The sequence below is a fragment of the Zosterops lateralis genome (genome assembly GCF_965231275.1).
Source record: "Zosterops lateralis genome assembly, chromosome: 9".
Lineage (NCBI taxonomy): Eukaryota > Metazoa > Chordata > Aves > Passeriformes > Zosteropidae > Zosterops > Zosterops lateralis.
The window spans coordinates 14,226,636-14,239,263 of NC_139769.1; the positions used below are offsets into that span (position 1 = coordinate 14,226,636).

Sequence of the window (12,628 nt, forward strand, 5' to 3'; positions counted from 1 at the left end):
GAGTTCTACTACAATCAGCCAGCATAACAAAAACCTCTTTCTTAGAAAGAAAATATTTGCTTTTTAAACCAAATGCAGAATTCTTAAACTTCTCAGAATAAAAATGTTATGTATTATCAAGCACTCATTTTGCTCGAAAAATAAGAAAAAATGTTATGTTCAGCACAGCTTGTAAGTAATTTTCTATAAATTCTGGTGAAGGATTCACTAGTTTCTTTTGATCTTTAAAAAAAAATCTTTGATCATGCTGCTTTGAATGGAAAATACAATTGAAAGTTTGAGGATACAGTATTAAGGAATTATATCTTTGCTGACATTGATATTGCATGTGGAGCTGGCATGCCATGTGAATTGTTTGACTTTGTTCAGAGAATTACAAAAATGGGTTTATTTCATCTACAAAAAAGAAGAAAAGAAACACTATGCATTTAATCTTGTAGTGTTTTTTTCCTGAAAAGTGCTTTTTGCTTTCCTGTGCTTTTAAACAAACCAAATTAAATATACTTGTAGTCACATATTTATCTCATTCTTTGTAAATGGAAGGGTGAAAGTTATCTTTTGACCATTCTATCTGTCCAAGCTTTAGTTGTTTTGGCATTTATTGTAAAGTAAAACTTGGGAATGCCACAAGGTTATGTGGACTGAGAAGCAAAGTTCCTGTTACTTACTGGTAAACACATTTCATAAGTAGCCAAAGGCAAATGTTTCATTTTAAGAATTTTTTTAACTTGGTAAAACATTTCTGTTATATCCAAATGTAAATACTATTTAAGAATATATTCAGTCAAATAATAAATAATCTCACCTTATGTGAAATAAACTTGATATAAATTAGAATTTTTAAATTTAAACCAATCACAAATAGGGAAAAAAAATATGATCTGTGGACTTTGTTACTGCCTCACTAAGGAAAATGGCCAGTAATTAGAACGTTGGTGTGTGAATTATTTCCCCTCTAAAACATCTGAGATATTCAGTTGTGTTTATACAACACATTACAGATGAGTGACTGAGTACTTCTAAAATTTTCTGTTCAGTATTATAGGTTTTGTACCTCCTGCTTCATTTGGTCTTAAACCAGCAGATGGCATTTGTTACTCCATTTAAGTGCAATCTAACATATATTTTGTAAACACGGCATAATTAACTTCAACATATAGAGAAATCTTATTTTCTGAGCTGTGCTTCTGATGCCTCTGCAGTCGTGCAAGTTCCTGTAGTTGAGATTCCACTTAGCACAAGGTGTGTTGTGCAAACTCTGAAATGCCCTTTTACACATTCTGCAGCCTCTTGTCCTGTGGCCAGCAGCATTCTCCCTACTTTTCAGGGATTAATGCTCATGTTCCAATCTAGCTGCTGAGAGGGACAGTGAGTGCTTCACTTTTCCTCTTTTTTCTGGGGTATCTGGAGCTGAGCAGGCTGGTAGGAGTGGCAGGACCAGGGCCCTCTAGGGCAGCCTGTGGTCTGGTGAGGCACTGGAATACAGAGGCTGTGTAGTGGTGAGTGCTCCTCTGCAGCACATGGCCAAAGGTTTTGTACTTCAGACTGTATTTTATGAAAGCTGCTACTGTATTCTGATTTGCACTCTGTACTCCTTCAGTCTATGAAAAAGCACTATCCTTTCCAATAGAGTTACTTTGGGTTTGCTTTCTTTCTTATTTAGATTTTTTTTTAATTGAACCTAAATGTCATATAATCAAAGAACACGCCAGTTTTGGAGGAAAACTAAGGTATGAATTTAAAATACTTAGCTCAAGGTGGAGTCATTTGGTTTGAGTTATTTTTTTCCCTAGGAAGTGTGCTAGTGATTTAAAATGCAGATTGGCTTCCTGAAAGTGTTACTAAAATGTCTCTGGTTACTCTAGTATTTAACATTCTGGTCTTTTACTGTACAGTACAGATCTGATAGTGAAGTGTAGCTGCTAATATAATGAATAATTTTTGCCTACAAGACTTTAGTTTAGGTGAACATTTGACTGTTGTCCTTTCTCTTACTTCCCATTATTCTATGTCAAAAATTATCTGTAAATATGACTCCAGATCTCTCAGGGTTCATAATAATTTGTAGTGTGCAGCACTCTGATTCAGGACACATAATGCATAATGTGTCCTAGGAAGGAGTTTTCAAAATTAAGCAGGCCTCATATGGAGCAGTTCCTTACAAGTTCCTTTAGCTGAGTAGCTAAACCAAGGAAGGATAGACCAAACCTGTAGATTTTGGAAAAAGTAGAGATCCTCTACCCAAAGCTTCCTGTAGCCAAGATCCTCTCCAGAGCAGCTTCACACCTGCAAGAGTCTTTACAGTTCCTGTGAGAGCCAGATCTTCAGCATCCTTGTTCTGATGGAGAATGGCCAGAGTGGAAGCAGGGAGCTTCTCCTTGAGCCCAGTCAGATACTGAGCAAAATGTCTGCATGGTTCTTCCAATTCAAGAACTTCAGCTTGCTCATTTTGCATCAACCACCCATTAATGCTCAATATTAATCAACAGTAGTAATTAGTTTGATGTAAATTAAGTGGACCAAAACCTTTATTTGCTGTTAGGTTTTTCAGAGAGGCAGAGCAACTGAGTTCATGCTAAATTGCTTCACAATTTAACCTTGGATTCTAATTTTAAAAGTCCGTACACTTACATGTTTTTTCTAGACCTCATTGGTTCGAAAGCAAAAACAGCTTACTCCTGGCACAGTACTATTTTGTGTAAATATAACAAAAAACACTTACATAGGTACTTTGTAACAGGGTTTGTACAAAATTTCTGAATGGCTGTCAAGCTGTCATAAATTGTGCAAGCAAGTAACTACAGAGGGTTATTTGAGCAGTGTGTGATTTGGGAGGGCATGGACACCAAGCAGATTTCACCAGTACTTCCAGCTCTCTCTCTCTTGTACTTACATGAAAGCAGCTGTTTCAAAGATGATTCCTGGCTAACCTTTGTTTTATTAAGGAGCAATTGTGTAATTTTTATTCACATTCTGCCAACATCAGTCTGGCAGCCTCAACTGTTGTATTGGCAACCATCAGTGAGCACAGCATCTTGAAGGAAGCTGTGAGACGAGCATGGAGCAAGGTGATGTCTTAGGAGGGAAATCCAGTTGTCTTTGGCAGATTGGACAGTTTTGTTGATTAGCCTTTTGTACTGAGAGAGTTCTCTGTCCCCTTCTTGTCAGTTCTAGATTTGAGACTGTGACTACAAGGTAGTTGATTTCAAAAAGACCAGATAATGTGTTGGTAGAAATGAGGGAACTTGTTTGCTGCCATGGCATGTGTCCACAGAAAATCTCAACATCTTAGATGGTGAATTTGTCAAATTTTGACAAGAGAACTGATGGGAAGAGTAAGAACTTACAGCTTACATATGAAAAATCAGATGCTGAATTTGATGTTTTTCTTTCTTTTTTTCTTCCAAGTTCTCACTTTTTTATTCATTTTGTATCATCATGGTTAACAAGTAAACGATGCTCTTTGACCATGTGAGCTTAAATTAATGCTTCCTGATGAGAGCTGAAGGTATTAAATGTGTGCTGCAGTTAAAGTGGTGTACAGTAGATGCCAGTAGAGACCTACAGAGTCAAAATAGAAATATGACCAGTGTTTCCATAGCAACAACTTCCTCCTGGCAGTCCTATTTATAGCAGTGCTGCAGTCCCAGCCTCAGTGCAGCTCTCGGAGGGACTCTCTAGGAAGGGTTAACCTTGTTAGAAAAAATGTAGGCATAGAGGCACACTAAAACCGTCTGGGTTTGCCTTCTTGTGTTTTATTAAACAATGAAATTACTGATTGCGTTTATTTTCTTTATGTACATTTTGAAAAGTCTTTGTTTCAAAATGGAGAGCCATTGAAGCTGTGAGCAAATCCTGCTCCTCCTTCCGTGTGTTTAAGAAGAAATGCAGCCCAGTGGAATAGTGCTGGATGTACAGTGAAAATCAAAACACATCTGCTTTTTGAAGAGCCTTTTTCTGTCTCTCTTTCTACCCATAATTCCTTCTGAAATATGCATGCCTGGCAAGACTCAAAATGGATTGTGTTCAATTACATAATTTCAGATAAAAATGTGGGGGGGGTTAAGTTACAAAAGGGCTATCTGTATACTTTGTTTTACATCCTTTTCTCTCAAGGTTTATATAACAAACAGAAAAATACCACATATATTGCCTAAGGGTTATAGTACAGACATTAGATTTTTTAGTATATATAGTGTAAAAAATTTGATGGTCATTAAATGCTTACAAACTTTCATATTTATTAATTCAAAATTAGACACTTAAATTGTTTTCTTTATGTAAAATGTGTTAGCTGTGTCTTTCAACTTAAAAAGGACTTTATTGGTCAGTTAGAGACCAGCAAAATTTGGCAAGATCCCCAAGCTCTTAAAAATGGAGGATCCCTCACTAACACTTTGTATCAAGTAATTGCTCATTCCTTTGGTAATAAATAATAAATGCTGAAGTTGGATTTTCTTCTTTCATTCTTGAAATAACTGATGCATAAAGGAGAAAATGTGTTTCATCGAGTCATCAATTTTTAAAGGAAATAAATAAACTTTCTTTAACCTCTAGGGAAAAAAGTTCTTTATTAGGGTTGTTTAAGTTATTTTTTCCATTGATTACAAAAAAAAAAAATATGCAAAAAATGTTGCAGTATGTCTCTTTAATACAGACAGAGGCCTCCTGTGAAAAAAAAATTCAATTTAAAACAATATGTTTGATAATTCAAATAAGATAGAAAATAGTATTTTTATTTAAAGAAATAGAATGTGAAACCAGAAAAATAGTGTTTCAGGATTTGGAATTAAAACATAAATTTCATTTAGCTGTAGGTGATCTGAAATTTGTTTTGTATTGTAAACCCATTTTCTAGGTCCTGTCAAGAAATAGATTTAATTGTCTTAAAAACTCTTGTTCTTGATTGCAAGATTCTCAGGGTTAACCTTCATTAAACACTAGAGAATGGTGTTATTTGTACAGTCCTGCTTTGCCTGAATATAGAAAAATGCACACATTATCCTTTAAAAATATTTAAAACGATTTCCAAGTAAAGTTACAACACATGGTAACATGCTGTTACTCAACCATCTGGGTCCTTTGAGGAGAGGAATGTTCTCCCTTTCTTAATCCTTCATTTTTAAGGCTTGACTGGTAGGGTAGAGTTTCTTCTTAGAAATTGAGAAATATTGTTTTAGCAGAGGTTATTAAGAATAAATTGTCCATGGTAGATTCTTTTTCAGCAAGGGGCTGGAAGGTGTGTGGCTGGGTTATGGTGCTGTGTAACGTGCCACAGGGCATCAGCCCCTGGGAAACCTTCCCAAGGTTGTAGGTTGGTCATCAGGGAAAGTATAAATGGCTTTGTTGCCTTTATCAGCTTAGAGGACTGCTGGTGTTAGTCCTTGTCCTTCGCTATCATGATGTTGCTTTTTATAAAATTGTGGAGAGTTTTTACTGAAATACTGTTTATCGAAATACCAGAATTTGCACATGCAATGTTCAAATTCAGAATTGAATGTCTTACCACTCTGGTTTTTTGAATGTGTTTTAAAATTTTTCCAAGATTTGGTAGTTGGAAGATAGCAAAAATAAAATTTCTGTCTAAAGGAATATAACATTTTATTTTTGACTTTGGCTGAAATTGGAACTTCATTATCTCTTACAGAACAGAAATTTCAGATTTTCTTGCATTCTGTTCTTACTATACAGCATATAATTTACTTAATGTAATAATTAATTGGAAGATCAGTGTGTCAATAAGATGAAAGATTAAGTAAAAGGAAATAGGAAGTTCTGCCTTTAAAAATCATGGACTTCATTTGAAGACATTGAAAGCCATGTGAGATGTGGATTTATATGGTATTTTTGTATTGTTGTCGGGCAATACCAATCAATGCCAAGAGTTTGGTAGGTTAGGAAAGTATATTATTGTCTTTGAAAATGTGAACAGCACTTTCTTTTCCACTTTTATGTGTGCAGAACTTCTGTAACTGTGTACACTGGCAGTAGTTAATAAAATTCTAACAAATTCAGGCTTTCTCTTAGGATTTCTTCTAAGAATTCCTTTTTGGTAACGTGTTTTCGCTTAAACCACTTCTGTGATGTCAGAGTATGAGTATTTATGTTTCTTATTTTTGGCCCCTGCCTCAAGTGTCTGGGTTAGACATTTGGGTGTGTTAAGAGATCTGAATTTTGGTGGATGGAGTTGCTCTGTGGCAGATTCCACATTTCTCAATGGGCTCAACATGGCTGGCAGACTGTAATTTATGTAATGTGAATTTTGTAAATTACTGTCTTTCAGATCAGGGCAGCAAAATGGTTTAGTTGAAGACCTGTGTGAAAGATCAGACAACAGTAGTGTAAAGGCTGAGAACCATGGGAGAGCAGAGAGACAAGATAAGCACGCCATCACACCAGGTAGCTTTGTTTACTGGAGAAAACAGCCAAGGTTAGAGAGAATATGAGTCTCTTGGAAAGATTCCCTCAATGCCCAAAGACTTGCAGTGAGCTACAGGGAGAGCACATCTGTAGGATTCCAGAGAGGCTCTTCAGCTCCAGAAAGACCACCATGCATGGAATACATCTTGATGTTTTCATAAATATTTTTTATATTGTTGTGTGGAAGGTGCATGGCCTTACGCTGTATTAAAGTGTTTGGTTATATATGGCACATAATATATCCCCTCTGTCTATTTGTGACCCCTGGTAAGGCAAACAGATCTTACGATCTTCACTACCTCTTGTTCCTGGCAGCAGTGCCCTGAAGCAGTGGGATGTTGTGGATGTCATAATTGGTCTTGGAACCAAGCAGGTGAAAGGCTGGAAGGCATGAGGTGGCATCCAGGGAGGGTTACAGCACCAGACCCTGATGGAAGAGGGCCTGGTCACCAGTGAGACAGCTGATGCTCACCCAGATGAACAGATGGCTGTGGAGAATGTAGGCATTTAGACAGTTGGTTCCAAATTTTGAACAGGGGCTGGAGAAAGAAGTTACATTTCCAGAGTATCTGGAGCCTGCAAGCACAGGGCATTCCTGGGCTTTGTGTAGAGTCTAGAAATGTAATGGGTTGTGCTGGCTGAGGCCAATCACAAATGCAGCAGTGCCCATGAGGAAGAACGTAGCCTAATTTGTAAAATCTGTCTGTTGGCATTTTTATTATTTTATCATTGTCATGGGCAGTTTGTCAGCATAAGGGCTTTTTTCTGAGGCACAGGGCTGTTATGAAATGGTTATATAATGTCCAAGGGTGGGTATCTGCTGACATTTGAAAACTATGCAGTGAGAAGTATGGTGGTGAAAAATGAGAGGTATGTCTTTAACACGTGTTGACTGTAAGACAGGAGACAGATTGTGAAAAAGATATTTCAATCTTTCTCAAGAATAGCCTAAAGTTTTAGGATGCCACATTGTAGATGTGCTTAGAAATGTATGTGTTTCCATTTTTGCAAAAACAAATATTTAGTATTACCCATTGTAAGGACGCAAAATTACGTAATTTGCAAGTAATTGTAATGTTAAATACAGCTTTCAGTTTATTTTCCTTATATTTTGTGCCCTTAAAAATTACACTTTCTAGACTTACTCTACAGTTGAAAATACTAAGATTTCTTGTGAAAGAATGAAATCTTATCAGTAAAAAGTTAATTGTGTTTGGTTCGTTTGCAGAGTAAGTATAACCCAGTTTGAGAAAGTACAATGGTTGTGTCAATGTGCAATTGAATTCAACTTCTTCACTGATTTTATCCACAAAGGACAAAAATAATGTGAGGGGCTTTTCCTCCAGTAATAAAATAAGTTTAGTCAATAATGTTTGCAAGTAACTTCCTTGCTTAGGAAGTTGATTAGTTGAAAGCATGAGATTATTAATGATTAAATTCCAACTGGTTTTGTTTGCTGTGATGATGTAGTACTCCATTTTAATAACAGGGGGAAAACTGCAGAGCAGTTACTTTTGGGTTTTTTCACATGTGGTTGTGGTAAATTAAAAAAATACCTATCTACTTTCTGATCTTTACTTCTGAACAGGTTGCTTCTAGTACTCTAACAAAATGTATACTTAAATATGAAGTGTAACGCATTAAAAACCGATGAGAACACATACTAGAGAAATTGTTACTTGTTTTTTTTTTTAAAAAAAACCACTTTTCAGTTTACATGGAAAGACACTTTTTACTGTGTAAACCAGTAGATCATAGAGCTTTCCTTAACAGGAAGTAGAAGTGAGTTGTGGTTAGCAAACACTGCAGGCAGGAAGCTCGACACATGCACAGCTCTTAGTGGCGCTGGGCTGTCCAGCTCCCTTCACATGTTCTGTCTTTTGCTTCTGTGAGGCTGGCTGGTGTGTGTAGATGGCAGGGCACAAGGAGGTCCCCTGTCAGCAGGGCCCGGGGCCAGGCACGGCGCTGCAGAGGCTGGAGGGGTTCGCTAATCGCCTCTTCCATAGGCACGCCAAGAGTGGTGCGCATGAGCAGAAAGCAGCTCTGGAGCATGAGAGCCAACAGGGCTCCGAGTTCACTGCCCAGTGGGATGAAGCAAGTAAGTGTGGGGAGGGGTTTGTTTCTTTCATAGGTATTTGCTCTTCAGTTTGCCTCGTGAGTGAAGGGTGAACGCTGATGTGTGATACGTCCTGGGGCAACTTTGTGATTCATTACCTAAAGGTATTAATGGGAAGAAGAGCATATTGCATCAGGCAGGGAGAGATGGGGGCTGGTTCATGGACTGTTGGCTGGCAGGAGAATTTATCCTGCGTTCCTTCTTTACTTCCACAGCACAGTTGACTTGTTTTGGCAAGCCCCCACCCCAGTTCTTACTTCTAAGTTACTTATTTCATTTTCAAATTAGATCCGTGAGTTCAGCAGGAATAGAAGACCTTAACTAAAGACTAAAATGTTTAAACTTTGAAATAGGCAGATATTGCTGCTCAGATTAAAATTCTAATTAAAGGGATTTTCATCATTCATAGTTTTATTTTAAGGGATAAACACATCAAAAATGCCCTATATAGTGGTAAACAATATGAAATTGTGTTTGATTTTAAGTATTACATATTAACTTAGTGTGGGAATGCTGATTAGCTTTAATTTCTTAATTACTGAATAGTTTACAGTATTATTTGTATGGATTAAAAGTTTCATAGTTGTATTTTGAGTAATAAAAGAGATTTCAAAAAAATCACAATCTAAATAAATTGACATTTGATTTTCTTTTTAATTTCAAAGCTGTGTAGTATTTTGCATAGCAATTCTTCTCTCTGGTTAAATACTCATGTTAAAATGTTACAATATGGTAATTTATGATAATTTTGTTCCAAATTTCAGATTCATTGATGGATTTGAGATAGCACAATTATTTCAGTTGAAGATAGGCCATGTTGGAAATGCTTAGCATCACAGTGTTACCATGAAGAAAATCAGTATTTATACTTCTTACTTGAAATTTAAAATATTATGTGAGTAGGGAGTGAATCTATTCTCAGAGGATAAGCAGTAAACATGGAAACAAAAAGGTGTTAATGCAGTGATCTAAAATAGATTAAATCTAGGTCTCCCAAATGAGACAGGAAAGAATTGACTTGGTTTGTTGGGGAGATAAATGATGAAAGTGCATAAATTCTGAGCTTTCACTTCTCCAAAATATTTTCAGCTTGGTAAAAATAGGCACATACTTGTGTTTATGTAGAAGCTCTTTTTTATGTAAATAGCTATTTGAAAAATCACTGAAGCATTTTTGTTATATAAAACACGAAGTAAAAAATGGTAATGACCTACTGACACTCACAAATTGCAACCTGTTTCTGTACAAGTCTCTACTTTTCCCCCTTCTTCATAAGGCAAGCTTCCTAGTGTGACATGTTTGATGAGGAAATGGACTGTGTGTCTCTTGATAAACATGGTGAAAATGGCTGTTCCGTGAATGCTATTTTAAGTTGTAATTAAGCAGAGCAGTCGCATGCAGTTTTCTGAGCTGAAGTTGCTGAGCTGGTAACTGAATGGTGGGTGACCATGTAGCTTTGGTTTGGGGATGAAGTTCTGAATCTTTATCCTGAAACTCTACTTTTAATGTCTAGATTAGTTTTTAAAAATAAGAATATATATTACTGTAAGTACCCATGAATTAAGTCCACATTTAAAGGTTCTCATTTTGCTACCACTGTAGCCAGAGTGATATAGAAGAAAAGGAGCACAGTGGAGGAAGTGTTTCTGTCTATTCCTGACTCCTAGTTAGATTTTCAGAAAAATACATCATCTCTGAAAATAGTTTGTAAAACATGAAAGAGAAACAAAATGTTTGGGGTTTTTTGTTCATTTCATTTTGGTTGGTTTGTTTGTTTGGAGGTCATTTTGTTTTGTTTTGTGAGTGTGTGGGGGGGGTGGATTATATCCAGGAGTACAATGTCATAGAATTGCCTAGAGTCAATGAATTCGGCTTGTAGATTATTTTCACAGAAAGTTTAATGAATAAGCAGTGTTTTAGAAACATGCTGGTGTTTGTCTTGGAAGGATATTTGAATATTCTCAACTATTCTGCCAATATCACTGCAACCTAGAAACCTTAGTGTAAAGTTTTAGGTGAAGCTACTTAGCAGACAGCATGAATTACTCTTGAAGTTCAAGGTGAGAACACTCTAATTCCTGAAAAAAAATTGGAAAGTGGCTTCTCAGAATTTTTGTTGTTTTAGGCTTCAGGTAGAATCCATTTGAAAAAGAAGTTAATGTATTTATATCTTCTGCTGTAATGAAATGCAATAGCAGGTCTGTTTCTTTTCATTTACAAGGGATTTCTGCTGAAGCTTTGGGTTTGCTGAAGGGGAAGGAGCTGCTGCTTGTTTGGGTGGACTTTGGGTTGTCAGTCACTGTTGTCACTGTTATCACTGTTGTGGTTTGAGTAAATTATCATGTGGTCTATGCCCTTAGGGGATTTTCAGTGGCTGAGTTTGAAGCTTAACATCTTTGCTTTGTTATTTTGGTATATAAAGCGTACAGTTTCTCCAACTTGCCTTGGATACTTGGTTGGTGCATGAAATTAATGTGTTTTGTAATATTCTCAGAGTCCAGTAGAGCAGGGGTGACTAAGGGCACCACAGGCCTCGAAATCTGTTTTAAAAAGCTGACTGGGCACACATGTGATGGTACAGCCTGGGCTGGTAACCAGGTCAGTTGTGCTGTGCTGCCCAAGGGTGAAAGGGACATGATGGGAGCCATCAGAACAATGCATTTCATTCTTTGTTTAGAAGTCTTGACTGTGACCACTTGCAACTATATGGAACCTACATTTTGATTTTTGCTTTGTTTTTTTAGTTGCTTATTGCTCTTTGAAAAATTGAAATGCAGAAGGAAAGGAGAATGAGGCTGCTTGGTTTTGAATATGGAGACAGTAAGATCAGTGTGTCTTGCATTCTTGAACCAATAAAAATGTTTTCCAAATCTGCGTAAGAATATCAACAACTTGGATAACTGAAATGGTCAGGAGAGTCCCCACTGGTGCATCTGCCATCTTAACAGCCCCTAAATTGAAAGTGGATGAGTGATGAACAGTCAAAAGAATATCACTTGTTCTCTGATTCAAAATAATACCAGTCAGTATACTTCCAAATACAGCATAATGATTTATAGAGATTTAGCTGAATAGTTACTTGTATATGTGTGTGTAGAGAGAGAAAAATGCATGTGAAATATGAAATACTGTGCAGAGCATTCTGTATGAATTGCTTAAAGCTTTAGAATAACTACTAGTTGGGTACAAGTCAACAGATAATTCTGGTCTAAGGTTGCCATGGAAACAACCAGTGCTTGATATAATTGAGAACATCTTAAACCCTCCTGGTGTTTGCATGCTTTTTTCCCCTGCCATTTTGAGTTGCTTTAGACATGAATAGGTAGCATTGGTCAGAACAGTAGTAGTTAATGAGCAAAACCAAATACCCGTGTCCTGAATATTGATTTTGATATTCTACTGGTATCTTGTGCTTCGTAGTTTTTTGCATCACAAGGAGCTCATAAGGAAGAGCAGCTCTCTGGATTCTGTGTGCTCTCTTTCTGGTTAGTGTGTAAGTGTATTTAGAGATTGAAGCACTGATTTGGTAGAGATTAACATATTTCATCAACTGTTGGATTAATATTTGGAGCAATATGTTTCTGAAAACTAGCTCTTCAGCATGAATGGTAAGTCTTTTCCCTTTTGACACATTTTTTGTTCCGTCTTCACAATCAGGGAAAATCTACCACGTTTCCCTTTCTTGTCTGCAGAGCTGCATCGACTGCTGATTTCTTTGTTTTTGTAATCGACTCGCTGTGGGTTTCTATGTAAAATTATTAGTCTTAAAGATTTGCAGTTTTTTACTAAACAGTTTGCTTTACATGACTGGTATTTAGTGTTTAAAATTTTATTTTAAGGCTTTCTTTTAAAAATACCTGATGTGGACAATTTTGTAATTGAATATATGCATGTCTGTTCACTTAATTTTCTGTGTCACTCATAATAAATTATTTTCTGTGAATTGATACAAATCAGAGAGGCCTTCTGAAATTATTGTAATCATCAGCTAAAAATTCTAAACAGGCTTTTGTTGTTTTTCGTCTGAACCAGCTTATTCTGCTATGATTTTTAGTCTTCTAAATGCTGGGGTGGCAGAATAGTTGAGGTCAT

General features: G+C 36.6%; 1 protein-coding gene across 4 annotated transcripts in view; it reads left to right on the plus strand.

The window, feature by feature from the left end:
* The window catches only part of PRKACB (protein kinase cAMP-activated catalytic subunit beta), a 67,730-nt gene that overhangs the window by 23,460 nt on the left and 31,642 nt on the right, over positions 1–12,628 (plus strand). Inside the window, exon 1 of one of the 4 annotated variants that reach the window (XM_083867931.1) lies at positions 8,300–8,518. The exons of 2 other annotated variants lie outside the window; for them this stretch is intronic. In XM_083867931.1, the coding sequence (XP_083724057.1) occupies positions 8,332–8,518 (187 nt within the window). In that variant the 5' untranslated portion in view covers positions 8,300–8,331. Of the gene's footprint in view, positions 1–8,299; positions 8,519–12,122; positions 12,145–12,628 lie in introns of those variants that run through there. One more of the 4 variants, XM_083867933.1, reaches the window with a different exon arrangement.